This window comes from Rissa tridactyla, chromosome 1 (genome assembly GCF_028500815.1).
Source record: "Rissa tridactyla isolate bRisTri1 chromosome 1, bRisTri1.patW.cur.20221130, whole genome shotgun sequence".
NCBI lineage: Eukaryota > Metazoa > Chordata > Aves > Charadriiformes > Laridae > Rissa > Rissa tridactyla.
The window spans coordinates 5,795,116-5,815,204 of NC_071466.1; the positions used below are offsets into that span (position 1 = coordinate 5,795,116).

The 20,089-nt window shown below is 43.3% G+C and overlaps 1 protein-coding gene across 4 annotated transcripts in view; it reads left to right on the plus strand.

Annotated features, from left to right (window-relative positions):
- The window catches only part of NARS2 (asparaginyl-tRNA synthetase 2, mitochondrial), a 58,570-nt gene that overhangs the window by 5,254 nt on the left and 33,227 nt on the right, over positions 1-20,089 (plus strand). For 3 of the 4 annotated variants that reach the window (XM_054181132.1, XM_054181141.1, XM_054181121.1), the window contains exons 5-6: positions 3,761-3,841; positions 13,229-13,329. In XM_054181132.1, the coding sequence (XP_054037107.1) occupies positions 3,761-3,841; positions 13,229-13,329 (182 nt within the window). Of the gene's footprint in view, positions 1-3,760; positions 3,842-13,228; positions 13,330-16,065; positions 16,159-20,089 lie in introns of all 4 variants that reach the window. The other variant, XM_054181151.1, reaches the window with a different exon arrangement.

Genomic DNA, 20,089 nt, shown 5'->3' on the forward strand with positions numbered 1-20,089 from the left:
GTCAGGAGGGAAGGAGCCTGTCTTGACTGCAGGGTATAGATTTTGGACATGGTGGTTTTCTTTCCAGGCCTGGACCTGACTGAAGCCTTGGCCAGGCTGTTGCTTATGATCAGATTAGCACATCTGTGGTCTTGTTAGCATCTTCCCACCCATTTCCTGTTAGTTATTTTATCCCTTTCACTAAGTTGCAGTATAATTGCTGCGAGTGTGTGTGGTCTGTGGAACACAACATAATATGGCGTTGAGTAACCCATCCTCAGCAGTGACCTTACGGTCCTTGAACACAAGCTTCCTCCCACGCGGAAAAATCTGTGATGCAGGGAAAGCTACTGACAAACTGACTCAGAGCTTCAGTGAATTAACTCTGATTCCAGATGCTATATTGAGACCATGGGATTTCATGTAAAGAAAGGTAGCAAGTCCTCTAGCACACCGGAGTCATTTCTTTTCAGGTAGCAAGTCCTTTAGCACACCTGAGTCGTTTCTTTTAAAGCTTTCGTTGAAAGAAACATGGTTTAGTTTGGATAAGCTGGCTTTAGTTTGAGAAGAATCATATTCAGAGCATTCTGACTACAAAATTCATATGTAGTAATTAATGTGACACAAAGAACAGGTCAGAATTGCTGAGATGGAATTTCTGGTCCTGAGTACGCTGCTATTTTTCGCCTACAGGGGCAAAGAAGACTTGCTTGCTTCAAGAGTTATCTGTATGGAATTGCATGGTATTTAGAAGATTAGTTATATTTTTTTTTTAAGAGCTTAATAGAAATACTGTGTCAAGTAAAGCTGCTGGTGGTGTCAGTATTTTGCCAGCTCATGAGACAGAACTCAACTCTTGCTGGGAATCAGACAGACTGAGAGAGTTGGGGTTGTTCAGTCTGGAGAAAAGAAGGCTCCGAGGAGACCTTGTAGTGGCCTACCAGTATCTTAAGGGGGCCTACAAGAAAGCTGGAGAGGGACTTTTTAGGATGTCGGGTAATGGTAGGACTAGAGGGAATGGATTAAAACTAGAGATGGGATGATTCAGACTGGACGTTAGGAAGAAGTTCTTCCCCATGAGGGTGGTGAGACACTGGAACAGGTTGCCCAGAGAGGTGGTGGAAGCCCCATCCCTGGAAGCTTTTAAGGCCAGGCTGGACGGGGCTCGGAGCAACCTGATCTGGTGGGAGGTGTCCCTGCCCAGGGCAGGGGGGTTGGAACTAGATGATCTTTAAGGTCCCTTCCAACCCTAACAATTCTAGGATTCTATGATCGGGCTTTGCTGGTGTCGCGCCGCTAGATGGCATTGCCCACAACAATTTGTGATTTCAAACCTGCGCAAGGGAGCCAGCGGAGATACAAACCAACCTGTTATTCTGACAGGCTTTACTTCTCCAAATGGACTCCAGCTCAGACTCTGACATATCTTCCTGTTTAAAATACTCAAGAGCTGAGCAGTATTAAAAAAAATAAAGTAACATTAATTTAGCAGCAGCAGCTACACTAAAGTTAATTTTAAAGGGATAGGGAAGATTTGGTCCCAGATCTGATGTTTGTGAATGCTTGTGTCACAACTCTCCTGGTACCAGGAATGTCTGTGGTTTGCTCCATTTCTGATGGAAGGAAAGCAGTCTTTTTAAATTGCCACTTACATCATCCCAAGAATATTGTGACTTCCAACTTGACAATGTCAGAACCAATGATAACTAGAAAGAATAATCAGAGTGTTTTCACTGTGCAAAGCTGTAAAGAGCTTAACGCTGAAAGAAAATAAATGGGTTTTTTGTATACACATTCAAAATTAGGTAGACTCTCTGTAACTTTAAAAACTTTTTTTTTTGCCTATTCATTTCCAGCAGTGAATGTCTAATTCCAAATGCCTTTGGTTTGGATGCTGAAGGCTAAAATGTGATCTTTAAATCTTCTCCTGAGTGTTGTGGTCTGTGTGGGATAGGAACATTGTTCCTAGGCACAGTGAAATGGTTGCAATGTGAATGGCAACCTCCGCTTTGCACATTAACTTCCAGGTTTGCCAGAGCCAGTAATGTGACCTGATGTATTTTAGGAGCTTTTATAAGGGGATCTACACAAGAGGTTTTTATGGGATTCTCATCTTTCAGACCTGTGTGGTTCACATCCCTTTCCAAAGCATGTAAGGGGTCTTCTGTGTGAAATGTGCTTCTTTCTTCATACAGTGGCAGCGGTTGCTATAATTTAGACAACTTTCCAAAACCTCATGTAGGGTTTGGAGGCCGCATGACCAGCACGTCTCTAAAGTATGCATGGGATTGTGGCAGAGACCTGCATTTTTGTATTGTTAGGCTAAAACTGCCCTCCCTGGGCAAAGAAAATAGTTCTGGCTCCAAAACTTCTTTCCGTGTAGTAACTGGATCTCGGTGAGGAGCTCCTGCTGGGTGCTCAGCAAGCCAAGGTCTTTGCACCAAGGTAGCCTAGAGCTGACTACAGGGACTTTGCTCCCTCTTGTTCCTGTTATGGTACTTCCACAAAATGCATTGCATGTCCATACGAACTCTTTGGTCCAAACTAATTTCAGTTTGATTCTCAGGATGGGCAGTAAATACTGCTCCTGTCGTCTTAGCCTTTTAACTAGCTAGCAGTAAGGACCAGGACCTGTCACGAATGGTTGATTTATATTATTGTGGTAAAAGCTGTGAAACTAAACATTTGCTTTTTTATGGGTTTTTTTATTAGTCTTTTGTGTAAATAGACAATGGGTTAGGCTACATCATTGCCTATATTGTCGTAATACTGTCACACCCTGATTTTAAAGGGACTCCCTTTGTACTAGACATTATAGTGATGCCAGAGAAAACAAATCCTTATTCACAGCTGAAATCAGCTAGTTCCAGGTTCTGGTTCACCTTGACGTGCATAGGTGTGATCTCTGTGCTCCATCAGTGATCTGTGTAGTGAGACCAATTTGGAAGCTGACGCTTAGTAGAGTTCTGCTCCTGATTTTGCCTCTAACATGCTGTATGGGATTGTCTGAGGTCTGCTTGATGTACCCATCCACTGAAAATTGGGTTGCAGCTGGTTTAGAAGCCTATGGCTGCACTGCAGAGAAACCCAGAGAATAGGGGCTCCTTCTTCATGCAGCCTTCTGCTTTTCAAGGCCTCTGCTGGCTGTGTGAGCGGGTAATTCTCCAGGTACCTAGAAGGTGACCAAGCCAGGGTATAGTCCATCTCTTAAAATCAGTTTGACTTTGATATCTGAGAAGATGTGAGGTGGGACGGACATTTTCATGGTGATTGGGTGGTTTTTAAGGTCTCTCTCGCATGCAGTATGTGATTTCTGTCATCTAACACACTTGATCATTTCTCTTAGTGGAGAACACTAAGAGAGTGTCCTCTGCCTAACCACCAGCTTCCAAAAAGCTGGAAGAAACTGAAGTGTTGAGGCTGTAGGGGTGAATTTGATGGAAACTGCCCAAAAATATAAAAATACTGGAGGAGGTGAGAAGAAAGGGCAAAGGTGTGAAGATGGGCAGTTGCAAACACCCATAGCAATGGCATAAATCTTATTTCTTTATGAAACGTGGAGGAAAAAGCACAAGTAGTAAATATTGATTTGTAAATCATGCTAGCGTTTAATTAGTCCTCTGTCTTTGTCCCGGTAAGGCAGAAGTTGCCTAAAGGAGTACATATGCCGTACTGGTTGGGGGCTAATAGCTGTGTTATAATGTGTGCTGGTTGATGTCATCCTTGAAGCTGACATTTGGTATCTTTATCTAGTTGACTTTTGGTGTTCTGTTTGTTCTAGGATAATGGCTACGTGCATATTCATACTCCCATAATTACATCAAATGACTGTGAAGGTGCCGGGGAACTCTTTCAAATTGAGGTAAGTTGGGTTTCATTAAGTTTGTTTTGATTTTTGCTTGCGGAGCAATTCTGGAGTTACTGAAGGCTAGAGGAAATGCTTGTCTTTACAAAACCTTTCCTTTATGTACTTCTGTGATTATGTTTTTAATATAGCAGTCCTTTGCTTCAACTAGTAATTCAGACAGAGTTAAGCAGATGCATTACTCTGTTTTATTGCTGTTTTGTGCATTAATGAGCACCTTTTATACTGATGAGTTTTGTCTATCCGTGGTGCTGTGGAAAAGTTTACAAAGAACAACAGAGGGAGATGGAACATGTTATCATCACATCTTTCTGTTTACTAAGAGCCTAAGAGATGGGATGGGACATCCAGGACTGCCTACTAGACACAAAGATTTATTACCTTTGAAATGAAGAATATAATTCACCATGAGGTAACTCCTTAAAAGAAAGTCAGCAATACCTAAAACTCCTTTTCACCATATTCCTCCCTACAAGCTACTCCCGTTGTACATCAGAATTCTCCCCCAATATTGCCAAGTCCGTCCATCCATCCACCAAATTACTGACACAATCCACCATTATATAAAGTACTTCACACCTTGGGTCAAATCCTCCTCTGAAACTTAAATGCAGCTATAACTACTAAAATATTCTTAACCCCCACATCCATGAATCATAAGAAATTCCATCTGCCTTTTATACTTCTGTATTTGAAATTCACTCTTCTGTCTCAGACAATTACATCCATTGCCACTTATGCTTACTGGCTCCAGCCTTGCTGGTGAATCCATCTGTAAGCAAAAGGAAAACTGTTGAGGTAGCAGTTGCTTGCTGCGGGATCACGTACGTCTTCCACTCTCTGCACGGCCTTGTGACAAAAAGCCTCCGTGTTCTGGTTCTTCAGGATCTCGAGGTCTAACCTGTACTACTAGTGATTCCCTTCCAGACAAGTACACGTAGCTCAGCTTTTTGCTTGCTGGGACAATAGAGTTTGATTAGCTAAACTAAATGGTTCCTGTTTAATTGAGATCCCTTAATGCTACCAAAGGTTCGTTCCAGGCTGTTGCATGCAAATTAAGATGTGAAAACAAGTGACACTTAATGATGAGAACATTATACAGTTTGCAGCTGTACAGTGTATTGCGTCTTTGGTACAAATTGTATCCACTTGAAAGCTGTAAAGGATGCAGGACTACAGCGTAGGTGGCTGGTAGTAGCAGAAGCACGGATGCAAATGTTGATTGAGGTGCTAAACCGTGAGGCTGAAGCTTGTGTAAACTGGATCTTAACTAAATGCATAGGTCAAGGCAAATTTCTTGGTCTCTCTCCAGTGTGATTGCTTAGTGTAAATAATACCTGTCTTGGAGAAATGTAATGACAGCTGTGCTTGAAAGGTGTGGCGTAAATGCCAAGGCAGATCCCACAAGTAAAGGGCTTCAGAAACACACTTGCTGGTGGGAAATGGAAGTTCTCCCTGACTTCCTGTTTCTTCTTTGAGCACTGCTTCATTGTCTGGCCTAATTTAGGACTTGGTTTTGTTTCTGCAAAGCTCTGTTCAGAATTGGTCACGGCAAGCAGAGATCCAAGACCACTTGTTATCCCGCCGTGACCACTTCACTCCACTGGAGCAGTGACACTGTTTCTTGAGAGCAGAAATCTGGGGAAGATTAAGCCTTCCTTGGGCTGTGCATGTGAAGCTGTCAGACATAAAAATAAGGGTGACATAAGGGTGTCAGACATAAAAATACAGGTGTGATATTCGCAGCAAACCCAGAATCTCTATCTGCTTTTAATCAAACCAAGCATCAACGCATTCCCTATCTGCCTTATTCACTCACCTTTAAACTAGCCCTTAATTCACTGCTTGCATGGGCCAAGGGAAAAAATAAATTCCTGTTTCTCTTATATTTGAGCAGTAGCCGAGAATTACGGTGATGGGAATCAGTGAAAGCATCCTGCAAATTAGATTCTTCAATTTAAATCCTGTAGTTAAAGTTTTAAGACCTGTCCTCCGGTTGCAACCAGAACATAAATTGGTCTCCTATTGCTCCTGAATTTGTAGTAGTTACAGCACACCTGCTGCTTGCAGGTTGGGTTTTCTGCCCTTTTTATTTTTTTTCTTTAGCTCCCTTGGGCGGTGTATAAAACTGATAATCTCTCCAGTTTAGCTGTCCTGCTGCAGGTGAATTAAGTTGACAATTTTGGTTGAGTAGCCTTTCGGACCCAAGTAGAGGCTGCTTTTGGACCCCCTGTGAACCATCGCCTTTTAGTAGCTGTCTTCTCCCGACTGGCAGAATTTTAATCCTCTGACTAATGTCTGGTGGCTGCTCGGGCCTGTGCATTCTTTGGAAATGGTGGAAAGTGAAGAGGGTAGGAATCTGTTTTTACATGAGACTTGAAAAGATGGGGAAAGAAATATCTTGAGTTAGAAGGAAAAAGGTTTTTGAAGGCATATGATCTCTGATTCCTAGGCTTCTTAATCCTGTAGGATTTGTGATTGTTTATATGTTCAGCTTCCTCATTATCTTTGTTTGGTTTTCATCACGCCAATTAGTGTGTACGTAGCTTTGGTGGGATGTTCTCATACTTGGGATGGGAGTCGCTTCTCTTTCTGCTCAGCAAATCAGTTTGGCTAAATATTTTTAAAATGAAGTACTGTAACAGCAAAAAGAGCGGTAAGCAGAGGAGATTTTAAAAAATAAATAAATCACATAATGGTAGGAACTCCAGAGAAATCTTTTGCACTTGAGGCTTTTTATATCTGAAAAGTGTAGGTTTGAGAAGCTTGAGAGGAAAATGCCAGAAGTGTGAGAACAGCCAGGCAGTCCCCAGCCCACATGGAGAACATCAGCAACACCAGCTTGTGGATTTCTGCCCCTTTGACGGTGTCTGCCTTTGGTGGAAGCCTGGAGGGGGGGAAGCGTTGTGCTGCCTTCTTTAAAGTAAACTTACTGAAAATGCCAAAAGAGCTTTTAATATTGAAAGCTGGGCTTTAGTTGAATGCAAAGTAGAACGAAGTAATTTTTGAAATGAGGAGAACTCAGATCAGCAGGCTGAGATGGCCCTTTTAGTTTTATTTTAATTTAATCTGAGAATAATTCCTCTGTACCGTCTCTCTCGGCACCTTAGGGCAGATTCTTTCCTCACATTTTTCTTTTTTTCTTCTGAAGTCTAAAATACTTAGCAGCTTTGTATGTTGCAAGAAACTTTACACAGTCTCCCCTTCTGGGGCTGCTTCCTAGGAAATCTGCCTTTCTTTTGTCTTTGTGACCCGACTGCACGTCTGTTCCCTGCTATTTTCAGTAGCCTCCCACCCTGTCTGCAGTGTTGAAGGCTCCCTGCTTTCTGGGTCTCATGCTCTGTCTTTTTCGCTTTGCTCCCTGGCAAATCTCCTTGTTTGACTGCCCTCAGCTGCTGTGGGAGAAGGTGGAGGCTCCTTTGTGCTCTGGAAGAGTCTTTCTGGCCTAAGACACTCCAGCTGGTATGATGAGGGTCTGGGCATCTGCTTTCCCTGCTGCCCAGCCACAGCCTTTTAAAAGAACTCAGCGTGCAATGAGTTAGAGAACACAACACAGCTGTATTGGCATTCACAGCTCTTTAAAGGAGATGTCACATGTGTTTTGTATTGCCTGTGGCCATATCCCTTCCTGGGGATGGTGGTCTATGTGTGAGGAGTGCTGCACTCTACCTGTTGAGCGCAGAAGTAATACTTGTTATATATCAGGCTTGTCTCTCCCCACACACATACCTTATTGCCTGGGTGTTTGACTGAGCTCTAGGTCCGGATCAGGCTGTTTCATAGAATCACAGAATGGTTCGGGTTGGAAGGGACCTTAAGGATCACCCAGTTCCAACCCCCCTGCCCTGGGCAGGGACACCTCCCACCAGACCAGGTTGCTCCAAGCCCCGTCCAACCTGGCCTTGAACCCCTCCAGGGATGGGGCAGCCACAGCTTCTCTGGGCAACCTGTTCCAGTGCCTCACCACCCTCACAGCAAAGAATTTCTTCCTGATATCTAATCTAAATCTGTGTAAACCTGAAAAATCATCCAGATGTTGTTCTTACCTAAAATGTGTCCAGAGATCAGAGGTGGTATGGTGTTTGGTTTTTTTGCCACCTGCTCACAGTAGTGAATGGAAAAGTTTCTAGGTCTCTGAAGGGTGCAAGTACCTGGCTGTGCCTACTGCGGAGCCTGCTGCTGAAGATGCAGAAACTTACTCCTACCTTTCTTTAGTACTGCTGAAAAATAGCATTGTCGGCACCAAGGAAAGCTGGGATGTGCTGGGGAGAATCACAGTTAGATGCAACAGTATTAGTGTCTGTCAGGTGTTTCCACTTCAGAGATGCATCATGGTCTGGGAGGCAACCAGTCCCTGGGAGACTGGGACTTCAGAGAGGTGCTCAGCAAGGATGTGGGGGTAAGCTGGAACTGAGCTGAGGGGGGGCTTGCTCTTGCCTTTGCTGGATCTCCAAGTTTCTGCTCCTTCCTACCTGCTTCATCTCTGCCTGTAATTCCAGTCCATATTTATGAGATGTTTGTCTCAGCAGAACCGGCTGCTGTTGCCCAATGCAAGTCCAGCTGATCAGAATTAGGACTGGAATTGCAAGGACTTCTTGGAAGTTATGAATGTTGTAGTGGTTGTCTAAAAAGGAAAACCCAATCATGTTTATAATGGGACATCACAGGGGGCAGGTCCAGATTAGAGATGCGGTGCTATGAAGCTTCAGCAGCATGGCGTTGTGAGCCTGGGCTAGAGCTACAGCAGCGATTCCAGTTGTCTCTGATCCCTTCATGCATTTGGCTTGCATGGAGTGAAAGACGGAATCAAACCGTTTATACTCTCCTGAAGCTAATTGCCTCAAGTAGAAGTTAATACAAGGCTGACATCAAAGGGAATCATTTTAAATTAAATCATTAGACGTTTGAGGAGACGGAGAACAAAACAGGTACTAAATCCAGTTGTTCTCGTATTTAGAATGAGAATAAAAAGCCTTTGATGTTGACGTTGAATCCTAGTATGTTTATAGCACGTTTACTCTTGAGACATCAAGATGCTTCATGCAGATTCCCCCTCCCTCTTTCCCTATTTTGTGGGGCAGTTTTCGACTAGGTAATGGAGAGGACTTGAAAGCAAACACATTATTCCCTCCTCATCCTTTATCAAGCAGGTATTTTGGGGTTGGGAAGTTGGAGAAAAGTCCATCTAATTGAAATAAAAGCACCACAATGTTGTCGCTTCATTCTGCTAGTCATGAACATGAAAAACAATCTCTCCCAGTGTCAGCAGTGAAGGGATAATATCACCTACTATTTATTATTTGTCTTCTGCCAGTGACTGGTTTTGTTTGTTATAAAGAAGCAAGCTTGATCTGAAAGGCTGAGCATAAATCTGGGGCACAGGCACTTGAAAACATTGGCCTGATCCTGTGCTTGGATGTTTAAAGTGGAGGAACCACCTCTGGTGGGTTAGTCAATATTTATTTGTACATGTGAAATGTGAAGTTGCTAATTATGGGACACCTCCTTGCTGAAGGTGTCCCTTCTGAAGGAAAAGGAGGCATTACATTTTTCCCTCTGTAGCAAGTGGATGGTGAGACACTGGCCCAGGTTGCCCAGAGAGGTGGGGGAGGCCCCATCCCTGGAGACATCCAAGGCCAGGCTTGATGAGGCTCTGAGCAACCTGATCTAGTTGAAGATGTCCCTGCTCACTGCAGGGGGGTTGGGCTAGATGGCCTTTAAAGGTCCCTTCCAACCCAACACATTCTATGATTCTATGCTTTTTGCAGCTTACAAAACCCATTTGTCAAGCTTTATGTCTCAAAATGAGGGAGAGGAAGTGGGCAACTGTGGAGAGGCGAAGTGGTGGGATGACAATGGGGCAGTAAAACTTTATCTAAATATTGCTATGTTCACTCTTCACCTTCTCTTGGAAGCCACCCAGGAGCTGCTCGTGATTTAGACGCGCATCTCGGGATCTCTCAGTGGCCTCTCAAACTGGCTGCAGGTTTTTATAAGTCCAGTTGAGCTCTAAGACTTTCTCACACTCTTCCTCCAGTCACTCACTGTTGTGTCTATTTTCTCGTTGCCTCCCTGAGATTACATCTGATTTGAAGAATGAAAAATGACACAAAGTCATTATAAATAAATCAAGCCCCAGCTCCTGGAGACAGCTGTATCCTGTTTGTGGATTTGGGGGGAAGTGTTGAGATTTCATGGTTGATTTCTTCTGTTCTTTTCCTGCTTCCAGTCTGTCTCTTTTCTCAGTGTTTAGAAGTTGCATCCTACAGGATTAGGTGGGATTTTTCACTGGTGGAACAAGGAATGTAGCTGAACTAAGCTCGCAGTTGGAGAAGCCGGAGTGGTACATGGCTCTTCTCTTTAGTGTTCTGGCCATGAATCTGGGGCTGTGGTATGTGGATGTTTGTATGTTTATTAATATCCTTATTGTTTTTGAGCAAATACTCTGGGTTTATTTGAAGAAAACAATAGGGGCCTGCTTCTACATCCTTGGGTGTTGTTGTTTGGTTTTTTTAGAACTGCAAAAACCATGAAACAAAGGAAGCAGTCCTGGGGTTACAGCCACAAATTGTCATATTTCCATTGATCTCTGTGGAGCAAGGCAAACTTGCTCTTTTCTTTAGCTTGATGCTGTGAAGAGATAAAACTGCCTTGTGATCTGAGGTCTTTGGCAGTCTCTGTTTTATCTTTGCGATGAGCAGCAGAGCTTTTTGAGAACAAAAGCAACACCTTCCGACTCATTGAGGAAAAATGGCAGGTTGTAGAATATCAAAGGCTGGCAAACAAGCCTGAGCCTAACAACCACCTCCCTGTGACAAAGCAAGCTGGGGAGTAGGGTGGCTGCAGGCAGCGGCGTGCTTAGCTGAGCTAGCAACGCTTAGCGTCACTCCTAGGAACTAGACTTTGAGAAGTGGGTATTTCAAACTTATGTCAGAAGTTTGGAAGTGAATGTAGATCAGCTTCAACCTTTCCTTTGTCTTTCTCCTAAACCTTTGACTTCTCCAAAGCTTAGGGATGATGTTGAAATATAGAAAACGCTGAAACAAAAATCTCATGGTTTTTTTTTTTCAAAAGGATTGTGACCTCTAGAGATTGTCTAATCCATCTGACTGCATTCAAACAGGGTCAGCTAGAGCAAGTTGCCCAGGACTCTGTCCTGATGAGTTTGGAATATTTCCCCAGACGGAGACTTCACAGCCTCTCTGGGCAACCTGTTTTAGTGTTTGACCACGCTCACAGTAAATAAGAAAAAGCTTATTCTTGTTTTCAGATGAAATTTGTCATGTGTCTTTTTTAAAACCTGTGCCCGTTGCCTCTTGTCCTCTCAGTGAGCACAGCTGAGATGAGTGTGGTCCTTCATTCCCTTCCGTCAGGTATTTATGCACATGGAGAAGATCCCCCCTGAATCTTCTCTGAACAGTCCCAGTGTTCTCAGCCTCTCCTCATATGAAAGATGCTCCAGTCTCTTAATCATCTTTGTGGCCCTTTGCTGGACTCACTCCAGTACGTCCGTGTCTCTCCTACTGGGGAGGTGAGCACTTCACCCAGCGACCTTGGTGAGTCACCAGCGCAGTGCAGAGGGGAGGGAGCCCAGCAGGCTGGTGACTTTCTTGGCCGTGAGGGCTCCTTGCTGTCTTCTGGTCAGCTTGGTGGCGACCAGGGAAATGGTGAAGCACAGTCCTTACGCTCAAATGACTTCTAAAGCGCTCGATGCAGAGGTCTGCTAATTTTTCTTTTGTGCCTGTAAATTAAAAAAACCAAAAATATACCATCACTTTATTGGGACTTTTTTAGACTGTTTTTCAAAATGAAATACTGACCTTGCTAAATTTTCCATTACTCGTAGTTTTTTGTGCTTAAAATATCTGGTGACCTGAAAAAAATATGCAAAAGCTGAAATTAAACGTAGTTTGTTTTTCAGTGCGTATATAATTTCTAAGCTGTGATGTTTCCAACTCCATATAGTTTCAGTTCTGCTTTTTTTTTGAAGACTGAATAGCAAGTCTTAAGAGGCTATTGCGTTCGGTTTTTGGTGGTTTTTTTTTTGACTGATTCCTGTTGGTCTTTTTTGCAATGGAAACAAATTCATTTGTGCATGAAAAGCAAATAGCACTGGGTTTAAGTGTGCTAAAAGTTAGTGCACCTGACACAGAAAATACTCCTCCATTTTCTCATCAGACTTGAAATTGAATTTTGAAGGCAGTGCCGCGTGAAGCTTCGAACTTCCAAACAATGGAGATTTCTTCCTTCCCCCCCTCACCCTTCATCTTGGTAGGATATTTGGAGAGTGGGTTGATAGGCTGGCATCTTTCTTTTGTGTGTTGCTGGGCAAAATGTTCCTCAACGGATGTTCCAGAGGGATTTTCATTTTCTATGTCTGCCTTTCCCAGAAACATGGGATGTGATTTCTCTGCCCGCTCACAAACTCCTTGGTAGACAAGCCCTTCGCTATATACGTGTTACTTAACTGGGGCGCCAAAAATCAGAGGCTACTCTGGAAAATTTTTACCATTCTTGTTCTCAGACTTGCTTGCAAAGTGGTGAATGTGTCCTTCCTGACGTTTTATTTTACGTTTTGTTACCTCCTTCCTTTCTACAACGTCATTCCTAATTCAGCTCATGGATGTTTAAAGACATAAGTTACACGGTTCTTTTCTTTGAGTAAAATTTAGAGCTCCTGACATTCCCACAAGCAGAGGCAAGAGTTGAGAGTTGAAAGATTTGAAAGTTCTTCTAGCTTTGTATGAACTCTGTGCTGCCTGCGAAGTTTTGGGCAAACAGTCAAACTCCATAAAGCTGTGTCATGTTAATGAGTTAATTCCTGCCCAGCTGAACCGATAACAGCTAATTACTGGGGATCCAGTTTACAATCCCTGTTAGTTTGAGAAACGTATGAAAGAACTGCGTATCCTTGCTCCGCGCTGACTGGCTCCAGCTTTGCTGGTGACACTGGGGCCACCCTTCACAAACTTGTTCGGCAAGTTGTTGTGATACCTACAACCCATGTCCTCATGAGTCACTGGAAGTAGAAGTGGGAGCTGTGGTGTTTCCCACTTAAAAGTATGGTTTTTCGCTTCGCAGGCACATTATTTGCGTCGGACCCCTAGAAAGAGAAGTCCCCAAGAATGCTTTATCTTGTGGGTTTTTTTTTTTTCTTAAAGTGTTTTGCTTGAATAGGTTTCAGAGCCTGTTAGCAGTCTGAGCAAAGATGGGGAGCGTTGTATTATGACTTACCATGTTGTTGGATTCCATCTCAGCAGTGTTTTGGTTGAATCTCATGTAATTTCTTAAGAGAAAAAAGGGAAAATAAGCCAGGAGCTGTGCTTTTCATTCAAACACGAATACTCTTGACTTCTTGCTCCTTTTTTTTTTTTTTACTTACAGATGTCACATGAGACAAGGGAATCTGCGCAAAAGACTCATTTCTTCAATGTTCCTGCCTTCCTGACGGTTTCTGGCCAGCTCCATTTGGAAGTGATGGCGGGGTGAGCAAAATGAGAAGTTTTTGTCTTGATCTGTGGGATCTTCTCGGTTGGTAATTTTGCCCCGTTGATGTCCGTTAGGTATCTGCCACGTGTATGCCAGTAACAAATTGAGCAGCAGTGGCTGGGTGATGGTGTGAGAAGCCAGCCGAGGCAGGGGAAAACTAGATGGCTTTTTAAATCTGGTCTATGAACTGGTTTTAAATACTAGGAGTCTCTTTCCACTTGCCATGGATTGGGAATATTGAATGGAGACATAATCTTTATGGGAATGGCTCTGGGATTATTGCTAATAACTGTAGTACCTGAAGTGTCTTTTTGTTGTTCACACCTGGCGTATGTCAGCAAAAAATCTTTTTCATTTTAGCTATCACATTCCTTTCCTCTTTTCTCCTTTTTATCCCGAGCTTCCTTTTTCTGGCTCCTTCAGTCTTCCTGTTGTGTTTCTTCCTTCTGCCAATTCTCACTTCTGTTTGATGGCTTTCATATTTGATACTTTGTTCATTCTAGCCACTGCAGTGATCACAGTCAAATAGTTAATACTGACTTTCATTTAAAAAAAAAAAAAAAGTTGTCCTTAAGCTTTTAACTGTAATATTTCACTGAGATTGTTTGGGGTGAAAGTGTCAGTCTGACAGAGAGACAGTTCCCTTTGATTAGGGGGTTTGGTCCTCATCTACGCTGAATCTTCCCAATAAATAAACAAAATTAGTACATTAAACAGATGGATTCAAATCAGCACAATCCTTTATTTGAAGGCACAGTTTTCTGAGCCCTTGCAACATGAGTTCTCCTTAAGCGTGATGTTTGAGCCAAATCACTGCCTGCCAACTGAATGGCCGATAAAGCCTGGCAGAAACCAGGTCTCAGGCAGGTGCCACTTGGCAAGGGCATTCATGAGGCACTTACAGTGGCTTTAAAATCGCTTTCAAAGTGATTAGTTACTGTCCAGTGCAAATCTCCTGAAGAGGAGAGGGCTGAAACCCTATCTTTAGAAAATGTGAACTTGGAAGATCTGCTTTTTCACCTGGAGGTTCTGATGAGTATTTCTAATAGTCTTAGTATTTGCTGTCCATGCCTCGTAGGCAATGTTGAGAAACAAATAATAAATGTTTAGCTGTTGGGTTGTTTTTTTTTTTTTTTTCATTTAATCACTGTTGCACAGTTTAATAGGCTGCTGGTAAAGAGCTGCAGTGAAATTGTTCAAAGGGCAAGTTTTGCCTGTAAATCAAAAGGTATAAATTTCTTCAGAAAGCTGTTTTCTGCCTGGCTTGTTATCTCTGAGAGACAGCGTCTCTTCTCAGACCACCTAGACAGCTGCGGTCGGCCAAAATACTCAAGCTAAAGGTTCTCAATGGGCAGGATGTTTCTCATATGATGCCCTGGCTGCTGTGACAGAAGTAAAGGTCACTTGGCAGCCCAAGGCTGATGTGTCATTTCAGACATTAGCTGGGAAAGTTAATGAGGAGGAGGTTTGTTTAACTGTAGGGGTGGTGGAGGTTTTGCATCCCTGAAAGAAGAAGGGATGACGTGCATTTGTACGTGTTAGATTTAATTGACTGTTATGCGTTCTGACCTTTATTGAAAGACGTAATTCCACAAATCAAATAAGTCCAAAGAAAAAGTATGGATTGTAATTAACTCGAAATACAATCTCACTCTCTTACATCAGACTGTTCCTTTAAATAGTACACAGCCTGCTCTGGGATGGAGCAGAAGGCTAAACTGGGCAGAGGCAAGACCTGTCTGCTAAATAATTTTTCCATTGATATCACTCAGGCGCACCTTGTTCTCTAGAGATGGGTAAAAAAAAAAATCAATGCACTTCAGCATGGAGTACATCACATCACGCTTCATGGTCCTATTTTACAGTAGCGTGTTGTTTTTACAGGCATTTTAAATTGATCCAGTGCCATCTAAATTTAGATAAGCTGTGTTTATTCATAATGGGGCATAGCTGTTCCGTGAACCTAGTCCTTTTATTTTTATTTTATATAAGCACACTGAGTTTTTGAGGCCTACAGCTCAAGTGGTATTGAATCCTTTCAGTCTTCAAAAATAGATCAAGCTCTTCTAGATGCAGAAGCACCGTAGTGATGCAGCACAGTATTAACCCTCTACATACTGCAAAACCTTTTAGATACTGTAAAGGTTTTATTTGTGTTTATCAAGTTGGGACTTACTCTGTGAATGGGACTCCTACGTGATGAAAGAACGTAAATGCATATTAGTAACCAGAGCGGCTTGGCAGACAAATGTGTTCCGATGATGTTTTCAGAGTAGTAAAAAGCGGGGGGAGTCCTCCCCCAAAACCGTAAATGTTCTGGTCTTCCCAATAAACAAAGCAACCAAAACAGCAACCAACTGTTTTAGCCAGATTGATTTTTTTTTTTTTTTTTTCATGCTCAGAAAAGGAACTATTCTTAAAAATTCCCTTTAGCTTAAATTAAATGTTGACTTGCTGCAGTCTTAAGACTTTCAGAAACAACTGGTCCCTAAGAATTTGTGGGAAGAGACTAAGGTAGAAATGCTTGGAAGATCCTTCCCCATCCAGTCTTGGCCCATATCCTGTTGTGACTTGCCATGGGAGCACGGAGACAGATCCCACAGAAGTCTATTAGAAACCAGGGGTGGAACAGGACAGGTATGAGAGGTGGGGAGGAATTTGTCCATGGGGTTTATGTAGTAGGGAACAGAAATACAGCTAGGCAGTCATGTCTGTCTGGAGTTAGCTTTTAGCTTTACAAAGATCATGAGCAACCTCCAAGCCGTGGTTGGAAAAGACTGGGCGGGAAGGCATGGAGAAGACTTACCAGTTGTGTCTAGAACCAAGTCTTCTGCTGTCCTTGCTGAGAGGACACCCACAGGGTATCATCTGAATACCTATGCCTGCGTGTTGTCCTGAGCTCAGGACTCCTTTTTATGTCAGGGCTGCTTGTTGCTATTCCCGATAACAGCGAGCCATTTATAATTTGTGAAGTTTCAACCTTTTTCTTTGAGGAAAAGTGGGAAGAGAGGTGTTCCTGTGTTTATTGACTGTCGGCTGTGTATGCGTGTCATTGAAGGCAAGGTCGGAGAAGTTCCATCTTGTCTCTGAGCATGACATGAATGGCCTAGTTGGCACAACTTCTCATTTCATTGTACTTCATCTTTGCAATGGCAGCATTTAAGTTGACTGCTCAGGGTGTCTGAATCATTGTCAGCTGCTATAAATCTATAGGCTTTTTAAGGTCTCCAGAAAAGTCTTTATTCAGTAATACAGCTCTCCCCTTCAGTCTTCTCGGTCTTGGCTGAGTCAGTAACCGATGCATGTGGTAGAAGTTTGTTAGGATTGTGTGTCGCCCGATAACTGGTTTTAAATGTCACTGGTTTTCTGTGAAGTCCTTGTGGTATTTCCTTGCCCCGTGATCCTCTGGTGAGTATAAAGACCCCTTTGGGGACCTGAACTAGGCTGGAGTGTCTGTGACAGCTGAAGATGATTCAGAGGCGTACTGGAGACAGCCAAAACCAACTGTGGCCAAGTACAGCTCACTGGCTGTATTTACTCTTTTTTTTTTTTTCTCCTTTCACCCGTCTGCGCTTCCAACAAGCTCTACCTGCTCCTCTCCTTTACACCGCTCTTGCTAATAGTTTACATCGTTGTTTTGCATTGATTTTCCTTGCGCCACGTTTCATCCCAGGCACTGTCTGTGCCGCCTTTTGCACCGTGAGCTTAACTAAAACTGCTCTTCCTAAAAGCTCTGGTGGCTATCCCCACCTTAAATCACAGAATAAGTTCTCTCCTTACTCCTTGCCCTCCCTAGCTTTTGTTTCTTTTCTCTCATCAGGCTTTCAGTAGGTTTCTCCTCTCTCGTTTGTCTCACATACTCTTGAAGTTCCCTGCAAATGAGTAAAAGGTTCAGTGGCAACCAAATAGCATCCTGCAAGGGGATTATCAAGAAGACAAGCCTGCTCTGCAATGGTGAACGACTAGAGGACAGGAGACAATGGGAATAAGTTGAAACAAGATAAGTTCTGAGAGGATATGGGGCGGGGGGGAAATCACTAAGAGATCCATCAAGCATTGGAAAAGGTTGCCGAGAGGCACTGCGCACTCTTCATCCTTAGAAGTTTTCAAGACCCACTAGATAAAACCTTGAGCAACCTGGTCTGGCCTTGTCGCTCGCCCTTTGAGCAGAAGACTGGACCAGCGACCTCCCGAGGTCCCTTCCAGCCTGAATTATTTTGTCCTTCTTAGTTTATTCTCGGCTTCATTCTCATTTTCCTCTGCATCAGTCTCATCCACGAGACCATCTTGGTGAATTATCTCTCTGGTTCACTTTCAGTTCAGCCTCTCTCCCCAGGACCCGTATTTTTCTGCCTAACGTAAAATCTTAGCCTTTCGGCCTGACATCTGCCCGTTAATGTCTAGCTATCAAACTTGGTTTAGTTGCATCATAATTAAACCCACTCCCCTCCCCTCAAGCACATCCCCTTGATTTCTAAACCATCGTGGATTTTGCTACTGTTCGGTCTATTCCAGATCTTCTCTGCAGTCCTGCAGCGGGCTTTTCTGGTTGTAGAGAGGCTCTGAAAAAAAAATCTCAGCCGTCCAGACCATTTTAGCTGTGTCTGCCTGAGTTTGTGGAGAGCTGAATGCAGTGAATTTCCTGCTGGTTTCAGAAGGTGCTGAAATCACGCGGTTTTCACTTTTAAAATGCCACTGCTTCGCTGCTTTTCAAAGCATGGAAGAGATGGAGAGAGATAGCTGTCACTTCGGATTGGTGTTCAAGCAAACGCTGCCGAGCTGAAAAGAGATGTATTTGAGGCCACAGTCCATAAAAGAGGCTTCGTTTTCAGCAGCCTGGCAAATGCAGCCTTAAAATTGGATTCCAAAATGACTTGCTGATGATGGAACAGATCGCATTGTCTTCAAGCAAATATTTGCTCTCCATTGTACAATTTTAAATACTTTTGAATGCAGCTGCAGGAATGATGTCCAGTTGTGTAACATTCCTGTTGCTAAGAATTAACAAAAATAAGTGTAATTATTTATCTTGGAAGCCTGAAAAAAAATCTCTGACATTTTCTTGCACAGCATTTGTTTGAGTCTGACTCAAACAAATGGGGAGTTGGACTAGATGATCTCTAGAGGTCCCTTCCAACTCTGAAGATTCCGTGACTCACGACGCAGACTCTTATAATTAGCACACTAACTTCCATTAATTAGGCTGACACTTAATTGGAGCTATAAAAAGCAACCATGACATGTCTGTTTTTAATCAATTACCACATGCTTCAGTCTGGTTCATGACTGCTGCGGTGTCGTTAATGATGCTGTGTTACTGGGAGGCTCGATGCATGAACTTTGTAGGTACAGCCATGGGCTTAGGGTCGCTTGGCTGGCTGGAGTTCTACCGTCTGCATGTCTTGGTCCTTTCTCCTTCTCTGCGTTTTTTGGGAGGAGAAGCAGGTAATTCCCTTGCCAGAAGCATAGTGAGTGTGCTGAGAGTAGCTGCAGATCGGCCACATCCCTGGGATCCATGCATGCAATCCCAGCACTGCCTTGGACTACGTGCTTTTTATTTCATCTCCTGACTGCAAAAATCCAGTGCAGGTAGCACCAGAAGAACAGGTTTTACGCTCATCTGGTGAAAGGTGTCATCAGGTGAAATACTTGGTCCTCCTTTTACAAGTAAGCTAAGCTAAGCCGTTCTGTTTCACTCTTGAATCCAGTGCACGGTTCCTTTTCCTTCTCTGAACGTCTTGTCATCCCTATTCAAAGCAGAAGTAGGTGCTGTAGGATCCATGTCAGAAGATCCCAGCAGCCAGGTTTGTGTAGGGCCTTGCAGCTCAGCTTCATGCGTGTGCCCAGACATAAAACCTCGAGAGCTGCAGGGGGTTGAGAAACTGTGGCTTTCTGAGTTACAATGGGACTGTTATAACCCTCTGCCCGCGTGTTCCCCGTGCCATAGTAGCCACATTCATGGTGGCTTCTGCAAACTTGCTTTACTTTGGGTGAGGCAAGTCTTCCACTGCAGCTCAGCTGACCGTCGGTGGCTTACGACGCCGTGGCAAACTTAATTGCTTACGAGAGCATGAATGTGCCTTGTGTTCAGGCTGCAGCTCCTGCTTCTCAGGGAGCCCCTGTACCCCAAGAACTGGCTCCAGTCTGAGACGCTAAGGCAGGCAGCTCCATCTCTGTTTGCTCCCGCGGCTTTCCTTAAAATAGATGTACAAATCCAATAGTGTGGGCCCTGAATTTCTTCAAGGGTTTGCTGTCCTCGCACCGAAGCAGAATATGGTTATAGATACATGTCATGGTCAGCTGGAACACGTTGCGTTTAATATAGCTTTTAGTAATTGTTTTTTAATGCAGTTATTTACTTTCTTTAGTTACTGTAGAACTTATGGCCTTGGAAATTTTAAATAGCTACACCCAAACTGAAATGTGGCCTGAATCATGACTCTCTTCGTGCAGCAGTGCACCCACCGATGCAGTTTCTTGCTGTGATTTTTATTTGCGGAGTTGGGAGAACCAGTGTCCAGCTGAAAAAAATTGATTTTTAAAAAAAAAAAAAATCCTCCTCAAAGCTATTATATTGCAGTTTGCGGAGAACATGTGTGTTTTCCACTCTGAAAGGAAAAAGATTGCTTCCCCTTCCTCCCCCCATGCTGGTAATGTATTTTTATGGTTTAGAGTCAGTCACTGGGAAGATTAAGTTTTGAAAGAGATCTTTGCTCCCTGTTTTATTTAAAACATTTTATATCACTCCTTTGTAGA